At 46.4% G+C, this 17,901-nt stretch overlaps 1 protein-coding gene across 1 annotated transcript; it reads left to right on the forward strand.

Annotated features, from left to right (window-relative positions):
- The first annotated feature begins 1,275 nt into the window (after nucleotides 1–1,275).
- On the forward strand, nucleotides 1,276–7,490 carry CNGA2 (cyclic nucleotide gated channel subunit alpha 2). The gene is made up of 7 exons (XM_058658654.1): nucleotides 1,276–1,400; nucleotides 1,564–1,656; nucleotides 2,338–2,493; nucleotides 3,386–3,400; nucleotides 3,827–3,934; nucleotides 4,827–4,933; nucleotides 5,248–7,490. Exons 1-7 carry the CDS (start codon nucleotides 1,291–1,293, stop codon nucleotides 6,651–6,653), a joined length of 1,995 nt encoding a protein of 664 aa, XP_058514637.1. The 5' UTR covers nucleotides 1,276–1,290; the 3' UTR covers nucleotides 6,654–7,490.
- The last annotated feature ends 10,411 nt before the right edge of the window (nucleotides 7,491–17,901 follow it).

Here is a 17,901-nt window from a genome sequence, read left to right on the forward strand (position 1 = left end):
TCCCTTAGGTGCCCTCATTAGCATCCTAGTATCAACATCCCACAGAGAACACCAGATGAGCATCTCTGAGCCTTTTTGACGTGTTTGCTATTACCGTGGTGACATCTCCAGAAGCTGGGACAAATTGGAAAGGGCATTCCAGGAATAGTGCGGGGGCCGGGTGTCCATCAGTAAGGACCATGGGAAATTGGGGATGGGGTCTGCTGTCCAGCCTCAGTAGGTAATTGTTTTTCTGAGGATAGCCTGCCCCAGCCTCCCTGACTGTCTCAAGGTACAGCTCTGTTTCTTTTCTAGACAATTCCTGGGTTGATCCTTCTCAATCTATATTGTGAGACAGCTTTTTCTGCTCAATTCTTCACTGTTGTGGTTCGCTGGGACTTTGCCTTCGGCCCTCCCTCTGTCTCTTCTTCCTGTGCAATCCCATGCATGTGTTCTTCTTTACCCCCTATCCCTAATCCATATTACAGTTTTTCTTTTATCCATTTGGTCTTGGGTTCCATCAGCACCCTTTTCTCAATTAGCCCTCCAGCCACCCGTCTCCACCCTTGCTCTAATTCAGGCTTCATAAACCAACCAGTCAGAGCTTTCTGAAATAATGGAATGCTACTCTCCTGTTCCGTCCCTTTGAGGTCTCCTACAACCCAGAGGACAGAATCCTCACTGACAAACTATCCAAGCCAAATTAACTACCAACCAACCTAACAGCCAACCAACCATTCACCTATCTTCCAGCGCCCTTTCTTTGCAGATATATAGCACGTGTTTCTGTTGTGGTGACTTCCAAACCAACCACTGACTGTTAACCCCTGCTCCGTGTGGGTACATATGTCTCCTTGGCTAAAGAAGCTTCCCCATACTCCCTCTTCATGTAGTTTCTCCTCACTCAAGGCCACTTCAGAGTGATGCTCTTTAAGGGAAATGACAGTAAAGCAAGGGCACTGAAAAATGGGTTAGGCAGTTATTTGATTTGTTTGATTTTAGGTTGGATAGGAACAAAATCACTTTTTGTAGATTAACACTGTGTTCACTTTAAATTACATCTCAGGGTAGGGGAAGTGCTACATCTCTTTCTTGGTCCTTGGAGCCTAGAACTTAAGCAACACTAAGTCCTATTGCCATGAAATGGCCTACAGTCCATGAATATACTGAGGTTTATCAGGCAGGCCTTGGTTCTATTGCCACCCAGCCCATCTGTAGCGTTCCTGTTCTCTATGGATGCCAGGGTCCTCTGTGACCTTCTTTTTGGCTCTTTCCCTGATAGATGAGGGTCCTGGTCATCATACATGGAGGATGACAGAAAAATCTAATGGCGTGAAGAGCTCCCCAGCCAATAACCACAACCATCATGCCATCCCTACCATCAAAGTCAATGGTAAAGATGAGAGTGGGACCAGAAGCAGGTGAGTTCACTGAGACTGGGTGGCTCCTGGGATGCCCAGAGGAAGCTAATTCCTCTCAGCTTCTCAATCTCTGGCTCCAGGACATGCTATACAGGGGCCACGAATGTGGCAGGAAGAGAGAGAAGAATGATCAGGAACCCCTTGTTCACCTGTCTCTCTGTAGGACACAATCTGCAGCTGATGATGACACCTCCTCAGAACTGCAGAGGTTGGCAGAGATGGATGCTCCACTGCAAGGAAGGGGTGGCTTCCACAGGTAGATCCCCCCCCACGACCCTGCTGCTACCCCCTTTTTCACATAGAGTCTGCAGGAGTGGTTATCATGGCCTCCTCCTCTTGACACTGATATGTCTTTCTGTAAGACTTCCAGGGAGCATTGTTAGTGTTCTTGTTTCTTGAGCTTGGGACACTCCTATGACTCATGTGGAGTAAGCTCAGAGTCGCTTGGGAGGATTTCCATCACTCATGGGTCTGTCAGCATTAGGGTAGGTGAGATGCTGTTCTTCCCAGCAGAAGGGTCTACGTGGTGAACCTAAGACCGAAGCCCAAGGTGGTAGGCTCCATAAAGAAATCAGGAAACCAGAAAATCAGACATAACTTTCACCCTAGCCTGTTCTGCCTATCACAACCTCCATGTTGCTCCAAGGACCTCCTTTTTGCTCTTGTCAGTCAATAGAGATGGTGCCTCCTGTAGAAATTCTTTATAAGATCATACCTCCCCAATGGGAAGCAGGAGGGGTCCACCTGCCTGTGTCCCAGGGCCTTGCTGTTGGTGTTGGCCTCTTTCCCAGTTCTTAACCCTTGGGACTGGGTGGTCTGATCAGTTTGCAGGTGTCTCTCTCTGATTCCCACTCATTCATTAGTGAGCTCTTGGGGCACATCCTCCTGGAACAGTTCAGATCTTTTGCAGCTCATGCTCTCTCTCTCTTCCCTCTAGGATTGCCCGTCTGGTGGTCGTCATCAGAGAGTGGGTGAACAAGAATTTCCGAGAGGAGGAACCCAGGCCTGACTCATTCCTTGAGCGTTTTCGTGGACCGGAGCTCCAGACTGTGACGACACAGCAAGGAGATGGCAAAGGAGAGAAGGACACCAAGTACATCTATTCAGCTTGCAGGGCTCAAAGGGCTCCCCATCGTGCACTGGGAGAGTTCAATGGGGTTTCCTTTTCTCAATTGATTTATTTCCATTTTATTTGAACAGTAGACACACACACACAGAGAATGAGGGACAGAGACATGATCTTGCATGTGTTTGTTCACGCCCCTTAGTCATGATTGGACCGGGCTGAAGCCAGGAGCCTGGAACTCCATCCTGGTTTTCCAAATGGGTGGTGGGGATCCAATCATTTCGTCATGTGCTGCCTCTAAGGCAAGGATTAACAGTAAACTGTGTGGAAAGCAGAGCATGGACTCAAACCCAAACACTCTGACAGGATTTGCGTGTCCTAAGCGTCAGGTTAATCACAGCACCATACACCTACCTCTCAGTAGGGTTTTAATGCCACTGCCAGGGGGCAGGTCTGGGCTATACCAAGCCCTCTGCAAAGTGAGAAAAGGCCAAGACAGCTGTGACCTGCTATGCTCTGAAATGTAGCATGTTTCCTTTATTACTGCTCATGGCATCTCCAAAAGCCAGGAGCCTTTCATGGTTTTCTCATCTTACCTGCCCCTTGTCAGATCTCTTCTTGTTGCTCATGAGGGGAGTGTTGGCAGGGGGTAGTGCTCACACAAGGACATGCCAGCTAATGCCAATTATAGTCAGTAACTGTGGAGGAAGCTGAGGGGACGCACATATCAAATCCCACATGGGTGAGGTAGCAAGACTTCAGAGAGCTCATGCAGGGGGCTACAGGGGAAAGCCAGGATGTTGGACTAGGAGAGAATGAGAGGTCGGAGAAGGCAGAGGTGCAAGGTCTGTTCTTTGAAGAATGAGTATGTGACTGTAGTTGTCTGGCCAAACCGATATTCCCCACTTCTGGCCAGCAGAGGAAAAGGACTCAGGCCAGGGCAGGACCCAGCATCTGGGAAAATGGTTTGGAGACTAGAAGCCAGGGACCAAAAAGGAGGCAGTGGGGAGGCAGAAATCACGTAGATCTCACTTTCCTAGCATTCTTCCCTCTTCTCAGGAGGGATGTGAACACAAGCCCAAACCCACGTTACATCCTTGAAAGCTTGGGTAAATGGACTTTGGAGGGTGTGGTAGCCAATGGGCCTAAGTGAGACTGGAGAAGGGGTGTCCTGAACCGGTCTGAACTGCATACACATGCTCAGCACCAAATTGTGGGTCCATAAAGAATTGGACCATAAGCCAACCAATTCTTATCCTTACTGGCAGTGTTTCTTCTGAGACTCCTGGTCTCTAGGATATAGGATGGTGCCACATTAAGGGACCTGGCCCCTAAACCTGGTCTCTCTCTGTCTCCTTAGGAAAAAATTGGAACTATTTGTCTTGGATCCAGCTGGAGACTGGTACTACCGCTGGCTGTTTGTCATTGCCTTACCTGTGCTATACAACTGGTGTCTGTTGGTGGCCAGGTAAGCAGGAAAGGGCTTGGGAGGGGTCTTCCAGAGAAGCCCAGGCCCCAGGTACTGGGAATGACAGCACACAGGGCCCAGTTGTGGACATAGACTTCACCCCAACCAAGTTTTCCTTCTGGACTCCCAATGGTACCTCCATCTGCATCATTTGCCTCCTTCATCCCCTTGCACTTTCTGTGCTACCAGGACATCACATCTGTCTTTTCATTGCTGCCTTGAATCCTCTGTAACTTCTCTATCCTCAATACTGTCCTAGATGAGGCAACCCTTGTTCATTCTGTTAATGGCTTCCCACTGCCCACACAATGAATTTCAAGTTCTAAGCATGGCCTTCAGGGTTCTTTGCCCTTGGCCTTCCCTCTTGTTCCATATTCTGGACACACTCTAACACACATTCACTAATTTTGAATTAGAGTATGCTGCTTCCTTAAGAAAAAATTGCCTGTCCCACTCTTGAACCTATGGAGATTCCTATCCTTACAGACTCAGTTGGAAAGCCACTCTTTATATGGAGCTTTCTCTCATAGCCTTTTTGCCCCACTACACCCCCACCTGAGTCATTCATTCAATAAGAAGTTTCTGAGTACCAACTGCATGCCAGGCTCTGTATTCCATGCTGGGGCTAAGTGGTAAGATAGGCAATCTCTGCTCACATGGAGCTCTTGGGCTGTTGAGAGACATCAACTGTTAACAAGCAATAAAATAAACAACCAAGAAGACTCCAGGACCCTGAGACAGGTAACTGCCAAAGAAAGGACTGTCAAAGTAAACTTCCCAGAGAAGGCAAGACATTACCTGAGCCCTGGCTGGTGAGAAGCAGTCAGTTACTTAGGTTTATGTGGAACCTTGGCTGGCTTTGTGGGTGAAGGCCAACCCTGTCCTCCTGTAGAGCCTGCTTCAGTGACCTGCAGAGAGGTTACTTCCTGGTGTGGCTGGTGTTGGACTATTTCTCGGACGTGGTCTACATTGCAGATCTTTTCATCCGATTGCGCACAGGTGAGTGAGCAACTAGGCTGCAGGCATTAGCATGAGCCATAAGTTCAGAGGTCTGAGGCTAAGCTTTCAGGGAGCCCACTGGACACGGTGTTGGACTCAGCTGCTCGAACAGAACACCGATAGGTGACTGCCCCTTTTTGAACTTAATATTCCCATCTACTTAGACAGGTTTGTACCTGTGTGTGATTTTTTATGGTCCTTCTTGTAAGCTTGCCACATGAGCTACATCTCTTTCAGGGAGGGAGGGCTGAGAGAGTCTTGTGATCTTTTCTGATATCGTACAGGTATGACCTGGTGCTTTGCATTTTTGCTAGGTTTCTTGGAGCAGGGGCTGCTAGTCAAAGATCCCAAGAAACTGCGAGACAACTACATCCACACCCTACAGTTCAAGCTAGATGTGGCTTCTATCATTCCTACAGACTTGATCTATTTTGCTGTGGGCATCCACAATCCTGAGCTGCGCTTCAACCGCCTGCTACACTTTGCCCGCATGTTTGAGTTTTTTGATCGCACTGAAACCCGCACTAGCTACCCTAACATCTTTCGCATCAGCAACCTGGTCCTTTACATTTTGGTCATCATCCATTGGAATGCCTGTATCTATTATGCCATCTCCAAGTCCATCGGCTTTGGGGTTGACACTTGGGTTTACCCCAACATCACTGATCCTGAATATGGATACCTGGCTAGGGAATACATTTATTGTCTCTACTGGTCTACACTGACTCTCACCACTATTGGGGAGACACCACCACCTGTAAAGGATGAGGAATACCTATTTGTCATCTTTGACTTCTTGATTGGTGTCCTTATCTTTGCTACCATTGTGGGAAATGTAGGCTCCATGATTTCCAATATGAATGCCACTAGGGCAGAATTCCAGGCTAAAATTGATGCTGTCAAGCACTACATGCAGTTCCGCAAAGTCAGCAAGGAAATGGAAGCCAAGGTCATTAAGTGGTTTGACTACCTGTGGACTAATAAGAAGACTGTGGATGAGCGAGAAGTACTTAAGAACCTGCCAGCCAAGCTCAGGGCTGAGATAGCTATCAATGTTCACTTGTCCACACTCAAGAAAGTGCGCATCTTCCAGGACTGTGAGGCTGGCCTGCTGGTGGAACTGGTGCTAAAGCTCCGTCCTCAAGTCTTCAGCCCTGGGGATTACATTTGCCGCAAGGGGGACATTGGCAAGGAAATGTACATAATTAAAGAAGGCAAATTGGCAGTGGTGGCTGATGATGGTGTGACTCAATATGCCCTGCTTTCAGCTGGGAGCTGCTTTGGTGAGATCAGTATCCTTAACATTAAAGGTAGCAAAATGGGCAATCGGCGCACAGCTAACATTCGCAGCCTGGGCTACTCGGATCTTTTCTGCTTGTCCAAGGATGACCTCATGGAAGCTGTGACTGAGTACCCTGATGCCAAGAAGGTTTTGGAGGAGAGGGGCAGGGAAATTCTAATGAAGGAGGGACTGCTGGATGAAAACGAGGTGGCTGCAAGCATGGAGGTGGATGTGCAGGAGAAGCTAGAACAGCTGGAGACAAACATGGAGACCTTGTATACTCGCTTTGGCCGCCTGCTAGCTGAGTACACAGGGGCCCAGCAGAAACTCAAGCAACGCATCACAGTTCTAGAGATCAAGATGAAACAGAGCAATGAGGACGATTATTTGTCAGATGGGATGCATAGTCCAGAGCCAGCTTCTGCTGAGCAGCCATAAAGGCAAAGGCTTGATGGCATTGTCAGCCTTGGTTTTGATCCCAAGAACTAGAAGAGTTGTATAGAGCTCCGGACTTGTGTGCATTACCATCATACCCACTTGAACTTTTCCAGAAACCAGTCTAATCCCAGGTTTTTGGCCTAAGCACCCTACAAACCTTTTCAAGTCTAGCAGATAGTGAAGCTTCTGGACAGGACAGACCATCCTGGCTGGGCTTCTAGGATCTTCGCTTTGACCAATTAGAAGGAGGAAGAGGGGAGAGCTGAACTGAACTCGATGGGTCTGTCCTGGAACTGGAAGCTGGGCACTTGTCTGCTCTGATGGTCAACATATGCAGAACAGCGTGCACCCTTGCTGCAGTACTCCTTTGCATTTGCCACTCTCCACTTGGTTCTGGTCCCTATTTTTTCTAACATGTGTTCTGAATTTCCCCTGCATGTATATGTGGTTTAAACACTCGCTACAGGTATTACCTAATACCCAGTGTTTACCTGCCAAGGCAGGCTATGATGGTGGTGGGGGAGCATGTAGGTGCTCGTTCAAGGCTGTCCATCTTGGTTAGCCACTATAGCTCCTGCTCTGGTGACTACTTTATTTGTCTGCTAGGTTGCTGTGAGATCTCTGCAATCTTCTTTGGAACTGGGATATTATCATGCCCCTGACTCTGGTCCATTCCAGGTCAGAGGGTGAGGAATCAGGTGACTGGCAATTGTCCAACCGGGAATGGCATCTGTACAGGTGGCCAACAACTGCGTCCATCACCCCTGTATGCAGAGTATTGCTAAAGAGGTCCTGAAGCTTGTAGGAGACTCCTGCAGTTAACATCTGCACTAGACACAGAAGTTAATAAATCCTTTTGAAGTATTTGTGACTATTGTCTGTGTCTGTTGTTTACATCTCTCTCCTTGCCAATCCCTTTCTTTTCCTCATGTTTCTTTACTCCCCTATATGTAGTTCTTTCTGCCTGCAATACTCTGGCGTGTTACCCTGTCTACATCTTTATAGTAGTCCTTCAGTACTTAGCTCAGGCCCCATGTCTCTGTGGAGGTCCCCTTGACTGCACCAATTCTTAAGTAGGCTATCAGTTACCCCCTCTCTAGGTTTCCTCAGTGCTCAACAGCCTCTCAGTACTTGCTCTTACACTTTGTGGTTGGTTTCAATGGACTTGATTTTCTCTCTAGACTGTAAGCTCTTTGAGGGCAAGGCCAATAACATTTCCCTCATTGCCCTGTCTGTAGCATCAGAGGGGGAAATTCAGAGAGTAGTCATGTACTATGTGAGCCGACAAATCCATGTGTGAGTGAGTGACGTGTATGAATGGTAGAGCCCAACTGTCCCAACATCAGCTTTGTCTGTGTATTTGGAGAGGCTATCCTGGAAAACAGGTGTCTGAACCGGGTGTTCTGGGAGAAGCAGGAGACTGAAGCACAAGTGATGGATGAACATCAGGGAAGATCTAGGCACAGAATCTGATGCTTTCATGTCCATCTGCACTATTTATATTCAGTTATTCTGCTAAAATACATGCAGAATTTGTGAACTTACCAATTTTTACAGGTAATGATTAGTATTAAGTATATTCACATTGACAGTAAACCATTCTCCAAAGTTGAAACTCTATTGATGAACTCCATTTCTCTAACTCCCTGCCTGAGCTACTGGCATATACCATTTTACTGTCTGTCTCTGTGGATTAGACTGCTCTGGGAGTCCCATAGAGCTGTGATCATATAGCATCTGCCCCTTGTGTCAGTCTAATTTGACTGAATATAAGACTTTCAAAGTTTCTGCATGTTGCAGTATGTGTCAGAGGTCACTTCCCCTTTCAAGGCTGAATAATATTCCATTGTATGAATACATTTCTCTTATGTATTTCTATATTGGAGTTGTTTTTATTTCTATATTTGAGTTATATTACCATGTCTATATTTGAATTATTTCATTCATTTACGTACTGTTTGAGTATTTCCTACTATAAATTCTTTTAGCTCTAGACCCATAAGCAATATGGTAATTCCATTTTAAAATAATTCTGTTTTTTTCAGGTACTGTCATGTCATGTTCCACAATAATTGGATCATTTACCAGTGCAAAGGAGATCCAATTTCTTCACAACTTCGCTGACAGTTGTTACTGTTTTGCTAGCTTCCTAAAGGGCAAAAGTAATATTTTACTGTAGTATTGATGGGTATTTCTCTAATAGGTTATTGTTTTGAGCATAGTTTCACATGTTTGTTGGCTATTTGAGTGTCTTTTTTGGAGAAATGCTTATTCAAATGCATTAACCATTTTCATGCTGGATTATTGGGTTTTAGGAGTTCGTCATATGGTCTGGTTATTAACTCATTATCAGACATGATTCAGAAATGTTCCCCCATTCCATTGGACACCCATTCACTCTGTTGACTTACGCTTTGATATACAGAAGTTTTAAATTTTGTTGTAGCACAATTTAGGCATCTTTTTGTTTTTATTTTTGTTGCTTATACTTTTGATGTAGCAATTATTCTGATGTTAGTTCAACATTCGTTTATTCAGTTATTCTAGTCAGAATGCTAAATTTAGATCAAGACATTGAATGTGATTTCTTGGCTTACAGTGATAAATATGAACCAAGGTAACCTCACTTAAAGGAATCTGAAACATCACCTGTGTCTGGGTTCTGATTCCTGAGAGTGACATCAATAAGAAGCTAACATCTGTGGCTAATCTTTTTGATATGGAGTTATAAGAAGAGGCTTCACTTCAAGAGAAGCACAGGCAACAGAAGGAAAAGTCTTTGGAGGCCCTCTTAGCTGCTTGCTAAGATGCACACTGTTAATGATTGCAAATGAGTACCGTTTCCAGCATATGCTGGAGCCTGGACAAGATGCCGTCCTTGCAGGCAGGGGATGACAGACTTACAAATTTTGCCTTGTTTCGACAAGACATTTGTGGTGCTTCCCCTTGGAGCTTGGCTCACCAGCAGTCCAGTTCCATCAGTTGTCGTATTTGTAGCCTATGCTGTGGGATCAACACTGTGGCGTGGATCTGTGTTTTCCCCAGGGCAAAGCAAGTGGCTTCTGTGGTTACATGGAAAACCCACTGGTTCGGGATATGCACTTCAGGGCTCAGCGCCCATCCTCTCCTCGGATTCCATTTCCCCAGGAATGGTTGGGTCCAATATCTGACAGCTGTTCAACTCCGTTTCAAAGATTCCTGTCTTCTTCCACATCTGGGACTCTAAATTGCTGTCTTTGCCTTTCCTCCTAAGGCTTGGGCCCTGGGCCCCTTCTCTAAACCCCATCCTATTTTCGTATATGAGACTTCTCCCCAAACTGCTGAAGGGCCGCTTTAGTGACTGGTCTTTTCTCCTTATATAAACACAGCTTGTTGGCTGAGAAAGAGGTTGAAATGACAGGGTTATCGACACAGTTTGTGAACATATGCATGCATAACATGCTTATCCCTGTGGATAAGGCAAGGCTGTCTGTGTGAGCACCCTAGACAGGCAGTGTCTGGCTCTGACCACCTCCCCCACTCCTCTCTATCACTCTCAGTGAAAATGCGACTTTCTCCTGCCTGTCCCTGCCTGCCGCCCCCGCCTCTCTCTTGTAACTGGCTGTAATGTAAGAACTGAAGTACATTTTCCATTATGTGTTGTATTTGTTCAGCACAGCCTGATGTTCCCTGCTTTTAATTTAAAAATGTTTAAATTGGAATGTTTCTTATTTTCCTCTGAAAATACCTGCTGAAGGTAAATTGCCCCATTTGTATATGGCCATCAATTTGCTTTTCTCTGCATTGGTGACCTTCCACAGAAAACAAAAGCTGCTGCTCCGCCTACCACTACCTCCCTCCTGTGACCTGACCCTGGGTGGCCCCTGCCTACCTGCACACTGCCACCCCCTCCCAGTCCCGGCTGAATCTCAGCCTCAGCAGCATGGACTTATTCCTCCTGGAGCTTCACGCTGATCCGGCCAAATTTTCCCGTCCTTAGGGGTAGGTGGAGGCAGAGGGTTAAGACCCCAATGTAAAGATAAAGGGGGAGCTGCCACCAGAGGGCGCTTGAACCTTGGGAAAGAGTGATGGACTCTACTTTGAACCCCCAACTAAACTGAGGCCTTCCCAAAGCCTGGGGGGGGCAGTCAGGACGCCGAGTTCGGTGGCTTGCAGAGTTGTTAAGACCAGGTGTTTTCCCCGTGATGCCCATCATGGTTCCTTCCCATGTGAGTGTCAAGGCCAATGGATCAGTCTTCCAAGTCTATGCCTGTTAGTTGCCCACACTCTACTGGAGGCTGAGAAAGTAAAATATTCAGGTTCAATTGCAAGGGAACCGGGCACTACAGTACTCTCTAGGTATTGTAATATGTGCTGCCCCCAAACACTTGGATGTTATTGATAGTATTGCTTAGCACAGAGCTAAAGAAAGTAGCCTAAATTCTTAAGTTTGATAAAAAATTATTTAAATGAGTATGTCAGCGGCTAATAGATTATAGTGTACATCCAAACACCTACTTGACATCACAACATTTCAACAGTGACATCATCATGACTCATCTGTTTGGTCTCACATCTGTTAATTTTCCCTGTGTTGGTAAGGACAGTTCATTAGTTGCTGGGTTAGAAGCCCTGGAGTCATCCTGGCCTTCTCTTCTTCCCTTCACCTGTTGTGTTCTTCAGTCAGGACCACTTTACTTCACTTTCAAAATATGACCAGGATGCATGCCTATCTCTCTTCTCTGCTTCCACCATTGACCACCATTCTCCACCTGCTCACCAGGGTTTTTAGAACATTGACATCGTAGCCTACCATTCCCCTGTTTATAACCTTACAGTGGCTGATCAAACTTCAATTCATGCTAATGGTGTCCGGGCTCTGTTCTGGATGACTCCTGTCAACATTTCCAGCTTCACCAACTCTTTCTTTCCCTCTGCTTCACTGTACTCCAGGCCTCAATCCTCTTTTTGTTGTGGGCTAGATGTCTATGTTGTGGCAACAGGTTCCCTGGAGGTTCTATTGAAGATTCTTGTGTCCTGAGGTAAGAATTTAAAGCCAAGACATTACCTTTACCTAAGTGCAAGAACGAGAGCAGGATTTAAAGTGAGAGAATACACATTCAGATGTGACTATGGGCAGCCTATGAGGAGAATCGTGCCCCTCAGTCCAGTAGTCCTCTACATTGGATAGGGGGTGGTGCCGCACTTGCACACACAAACAGGGTGGAGTTTGGGCATGGTTCAGTGCACATGATGTCTTCTGGTTTCCACGGCGTATTCACGTGGAACACAGTATGCACGTGTTCTTAGCATCTTCCTCATCCTGGAGGAGGCTTAGGAGCTTCATGGAAAACTAGACGTGCTGAACTGGCAGAGAAGTGGGTGGGGTTAAGGTGCGGGTTGGAAGCAAAAACTGTTGAAAATCTCTCATCTCTTTTGCTTGCTAACTGAATCTTTTGCCTAGCCTCATCACTTTCAATCCCTCAACACACCAAGCCTCTTGTCTCAGCGACCATGCACTCGCCTGTGGCTCTGCCTTCATAGCGTTTCCTCTGGCTCTTGCCATGCTCATTTCTTGTCTTCAGGGCTCTTAAGGAGACTCTCCTCTCAGTCATATTCTATCTTATCACCCTGTTTGACTTCCCTTCTTGTAATTTTTACCTTCTGCAATAATTCTGTTTCCTGTTTCATTCTTCCTTTTGACTGCCAACTCCACAAGACAGATGCTTTTGTTATTTCCCAACTGCATGCCTAGCACCCAGAGCAGCTACTGGCATGTACAGTGTCATTGAAATGTGCGGTGCCGACAACTCCAGGAGGACTTACTTTCTCCCTCTGACAGATGAGATCTCACCTCCTCAGCCTCATCTCTGTCCGTTCTCATAGCCCTCAGTGTGCTGCAGCCACACATGACTTTGCAGCATTCCACAACCTACTAAAGCTAACCCAGAGGGAATTCAGCTATCACTCACTGCTTCCCCCACATCTCTGCCTCCTCCTCACCTGCCTCCGCTTTCAAAGCCACCTGCAATGTCACCTCCTCCCCAAAGCTTTCTTTGATCCTTGTGTGTTCCTCAAGGACAGGTCTATGTGTTTGTTCTGCCCTTCAGCAGCTACTTCAAGGAGGAGAGAGTATTTGTGGGTTTGAGTGTAGGAGTAGGTATGTATTCAATCCTTGGTGAACTCCCCAAGTTGAACAAGGGGTTGGAGTAAGCAGGCATGTGGTGACATCTGGTTCCAGCAGGAGGCATGGCATGTCAGATTGGCTGTGGATTCAATTGCAGTTTGTTTCCATTCTGGCTGGGACCAATCTGCCAAACACTAAGTGATTTTGCATTTCTCTGAGACAGACATTTCCCTGCCAGGGCAATGTAGCTGTGATTTAGGGCCGGATACCAAGCCAGCGAGAGTTTGCCCCAATGAGGAAGGCAATGAAGAGACATTTCCAGATAAGCTGAGGTTCCCAAGGAGCTCAGAATGGTGTCTGGAACTAGGGTCATGTCTATGGAAAGCCTATTAAGAATACTGCCCTGGGGGAGCCAGTCCAGTACCTCACTGAGGCCCGTTTCACATGCATTTCCTGAAAACCAGGGACATAGCAAAGAAGGACAATTGGAGAGGAAGGCATTGTCCTTATATCCTCTCAAATTATTTTTCCTTGGCCCTTCCAGGCTTGGAAAGTTTCTGTCTTTACTTAGCACTTTTGAACTAGCTGAATATTCACACCAGGTCCTGATGGACTGTGCTATAAAGAGACCAGAACAAGATGCTTTTTTTTTTTTTTTTATCCTCTAAAGACAGATTAGTCCCTGAGAATGTGTTATTTTCTCAGGGTCTAGAAGAGCACAGAGGAACTAACTGAGCAAATAGGATAGGGTGTCAGGCTCAGAGAGCCAAGTGAACAAGGATGTTGAAGAGCAAAGCCAAGGATTTCAGTGCTGTGGGTTGTGGGTGGATGGAGTGTAAAGTTGTGAGTAGATGGAGTCTGGATGACAATGAGTGGCTTCTTGGTTGGGAATAGGTGGAGTCTTAGCTGTGATGGGTAAAGTGCTCCACAAATTTCAAAACTATTTTGGCTTTGTTGAACCAAATAAAGTGCCTTTATTTTTGGGCTTAGCCTCCTATTTATTTCAAGGAAGGAGTTTCTCAGGGCTTTTTTGTCCTTCCTGAGGGTAGGTGAAAAATAGATTTTTCTTAACTCACGCCATTGTGTCACTCAAGTTTATTGAAGTACTGACTTCTAGCCAGATGGTTAGAGCTGCCAGTTTTTATAGATCAATGTTTTTGAGTCAGAAGTGTTTTCTTGCGTCTCCTTTATTGGATTGAGTAAGTAAATTAAATTTAGCAATTATTTGTTAGGACATTTAAATGCCAACTCAGTTTCATAATCTGGCAGTGCCATATCTGAGTCTTTCCAGCTTCTTCACAAGGTAATGAAATAAGAGGACTAATCATCCCTGGGAATTGTGAGCATTCCTGACTCTTAGCAGTCTCAACCACTGAGGCAGGGCTCAACTTCCCTTGTTGATTTAAGGGGGTATGTTGAGTGAGTCGAGAGACTTCCAGATTTGAGTTGCACGGCAGCATTGATGAGAGGGCAATCATTTGTTTCCTAGGGTTACTCGTGAGCATGAGGTTGCCTTGAATTGAAATCCTCTCTTTCATTAAGGATGGAGTTCTTTGGCTTTCTGGGAGCACTTTAACTCCATGGAAGTGGGAACCGCCCCAGCCTCATCAAGGCACAGATAGCCTTTCCAGTGTCGGAGACGGCACAGCTTTGAGGATTCAGGCTTGGGAGGCCCGGCAGAAGCAGAATGGGTAAGGATCTGGGGTTGGCAGACTGCCTCAAGTTTAAGCAGGCAGATGCTGTTTTGCTTCCTGCCACAAAACAGGGTGGAGGTGCTGTTGCACCATGAGTGGCTGACAGGCCTGGACTTAAGGAACCCCCACAGCCAGTCTCAAGCTGCAGGAGTCCTTTTCTGTGAGCCAGGCTCAAGGAGGGGGCATCACAAATCTCTGTGTAGCAAAAGGAAGCTGCAGGCACAGGATATGGTGGGTGAAAGCTTTCTTGGCTCCCACCTTCTAGCTCCTTATTTTCATAATCCCAGCATATCTTTGTCGTTTTCCCTTTGTTGGGCATAGACCCTGGTCATGTGTGCCAGCAGTAGGCTTGTTGTTGATAGCCTGATTTCTTGCCTTAAGAAAGGATAAGGCTTTTCTTCCCAGACCAGCTGCACAGACCTGTTGAATTCAAGGATGCAGTGATAAGATGTGACAGACATATAGGGACAGTGACTGCAGGGCTCTGGCAGAGGCTGGGGACAGGCTATAAGGGCATTGGTCATGGTAAATAGCATTAATAAGGCAACAATCTGAGGAGGAAAATTGGGAATGCAGACAGGGCTTGGTGCCTGTGAGTCACTTCTGCTGATCGATTCCATCTCTGAGTGCTAAGACATACGACGTGCTTAGAAAGAGAGGCTGGCTGAGAGCCTCAGTGCAGTGCATGTATAGGGCGCCACAAGCGACCCTGGCACATTGCCTTCTCACGCCAGACCAAGGAGCTGCAGACCATGCCTCCTTTCAATCTGTCTCATGCAAGACCTCTACACTCCTGGGTTTGGGGTTGAAACTGTCTTTTAAGCTTTTGATCAATGAAGTTATTACTGTTTTTAAAATTTTTATATGAAAGGCAGAGTTACAACAGGGAAGGAAAGACAGAGAGATAGGGACTGCCCGAGTTCGGTACCCACCTCTGGCTCCTGACTCTGGCATCCTATTGATGCAGATTTGGAGTCAGTAAATGATGGCTCAAATGACTGGGTGTCTGCCTCCCGCGTGGGAGACCTGGATTAAGTACATGACTCCCAGCTTCAGCCCATCGCAGCCCAATTGTTGTGAGTGCTTGGAGAGAGGAGCAATAGATGAGAGCGCGCTCTCTCTCTCTCTCTCTCTCTCTCTCTCTCTCTCTCTCTATTCCCTCCCCCCTAAATTCTTGTTTAAACATCAAAACAAAAAATCCTGGTTTCTCATTTTTTCTTAAATATTTATAAACTCTAGTCTGAGCCATTAAATAGAGACAAAACTGACTTTTCTAAAACTTCACTGATGTGGGGGCGGGGGTCCTACCCAGTCTAAAGGCACAGTCTTGTCTCTGTGCATCAATAGGATGTCAGAGCCAGGAGCCAGAGGTGGGTACCGAACTCAGGCAGTCCCACATACGATACAGATGTCTAATGGTCAAGCTAACACCACCCTTCCCTCCAAACATACACATGTAATTCTTGCTGTTTACAATGTGCTTGTGCTTTGTCTGCTTGCCTACTATCCCAGTCAATTGGAAGTGCACTCCTCTAGGAAACAGTCGTGTATCCATGGCACACCAATGATTTGGAGAAAGAAACAGGTTGTGTGCAAATGTGGGACAGGAGGTAGGTGAGTTGGGGGCACAAAGAGTTTTAGAAAGAAAAACTTTGCTTGCAGATGGCATGCTTGAATGCAGCTCATCTTGCAGAGGTGCTACTGTTCTTCCTTTTTTGTTCTGACCCTGTGGAACAGATAAGTTGTCCTAGGTAAAGCAAGGCAGTAGAGCAGTGACGCTGGCTGAGGCAAAATATTGACTGCTGCGGGCATGTGACCCAGAAGCTGCTCTGAGCCCTAAGGTGACAGCAGCCTCCAACTGAGACTCCATGGACCTGAAATCCACGTTCCTGGAGTGCTGGTTACACTTCTGCTGACAAAGCCTTAACAGCCAGTAAGCACCGATTGGTGACTTGCGGATTTTGAGTTGGAGTTGGCCGAAACTTGATTTTTGTCTGGTTTCAAAGTGTGCTGTGTTGTTCAATTATTTTCAATGGCATGAAAATCTTATCCCTTAGTTAATATTTCCATGTTATTTTAACAGTGCTTTTTTTTTCATAATCAGCCACCATAATTAGACATGGGAAGATTTAGCATTGCTACACTTACACTTAGAAATGGCTTTTGCCTCTTACTATCCAATGAGTGTGGAGCTATAGTGAGTGGCCAGCTGAGAGGTTAGTCACACACACACACACACACACACACACACACAACTAGGCTTGGCTTGCCTGTCACGGTGGCACTGTTGCTAGACCTGAGGCTGTCTCCATCCTTCCATCCTGTTTCTTGAAGGATTGAGGGGCTTGGAGGAGAAGTAAGCCTGTGATCTGAATGGAAAAAGAAGGGAGGAAGGAAGGAAGAAGAAAGTGAGAAGAAAGAGTGGATGGCAGGACAGGAAGGAGAGGATAAAAAAAGAAACACTGGATGCAAGAAGAGAAAAAGGGAAGGAGCAAGGAAGGAAAGAAGAAGGCAGGAAGCAGGAGGGGAATACATCTGGACTCCTATGGTAGTGACTCATGGCCAAGAGTGATGGCAGCTGGAAAAGTTTAGCTGCCTCTCAAGCCAGGCCAACAGCTAATACCCTTACTCTTATGTTCAGTGGTGGTGGTGCTGTGCTACATGTTTTATTTAAGTCCCTCATTAGTATGACAAACTAGGCTTCCCTGCTTTGCACATGTGATAACTAAGGCACAGGGAGCTTAAGTAATTGTCCACAGATGATCAATAAGTAAATGAGGATGAGATTAGGCTGCGAGTTGATTTTACTCCTGGCCTCCTTGACCTGCTGTATCCAGGCATTTCGTGATCCAGTTGGCCCAAGGATCTGGGACTCTGTGCTCTTGCCTTGTAGTGGCAGCTTGACCTATGGAGAGGCCAATCAGACAGGAACAAAACTCAAGACTTTTCAAGGGAGGTAACTGCCTTACCTTTGATGTTTTCTTTTTGTCCTTGGTGAAAGCAGGGAAGAACAGAGCACCCCCCTCCCTCTTTGCTCCCCAGCAAGATGTCATGTGCTTCATCATCGCCTTAGTTATCGCACACAGTGTTTCCAGGACTTGGACGCTCTGTTCCCTGATCTTGGCACTATGGGCTCCTTCTTGACATTTAGTCTGCAGCTGAAATGTCACCGTGCTTGTCACCCCACTTTAATTCTCTGGCCAGCATTACTCATAATGCCCACCTTTCTCTCTCTGACTTTCGTACGGCCGGGTCTTTCTTATTCCCTTTGCCATGTCTAAGGCCTGGTGCCCTTCTTGGCACCATACAGAGGTGTGTTGAATATCTGGTGGATGAATAGCAGACAATGGTAATAGGATCTTTGCTTAAAGGAGTTTCCAGTTACAGTGGGTTGGGTGTTGGGATGTTGGGCATCACAGCACAAAATTCCTGCCTTCCAGAATTTCCA

This window comes from Ochotona princeps, chromosome X (assembly GCF_030435755.1).
Source record: "Ochotona princeps isolate mOchPri1 chromosome X, mOchPri1.hap1, whole genome shotgun sequence".
Lineage (NCBI taxonomy): Eukaryota > Metazoa > Chordata > Mammalia > Lagomorpha > Ochotonidae > Ochotona > Ochotona princeps.

Coding starts and splice junctions, on each gene's coding strand:
- CNGA2 (XM_058658654.1), top strand. CDS start 1,291: ATGACAGAAAAATCTAATGGCGTGAAGAGCTCCCCAGCCAATAACCAC. Junction 1,401..1,563: donor GAGAGTGGGACCAGAAGCAG/GTGAGTTCACTG, acceptor GTCTCTCTGTAG/GACACAATCTGCAGCTGATG. Junction 3,935..4,826: donor TGGTGTCTGTTGGTGGCCAG/GTAAGCAGGAAA, acceptor GTCCTCCTGTAG/AGCCTGCTTCAGTGACCTGC.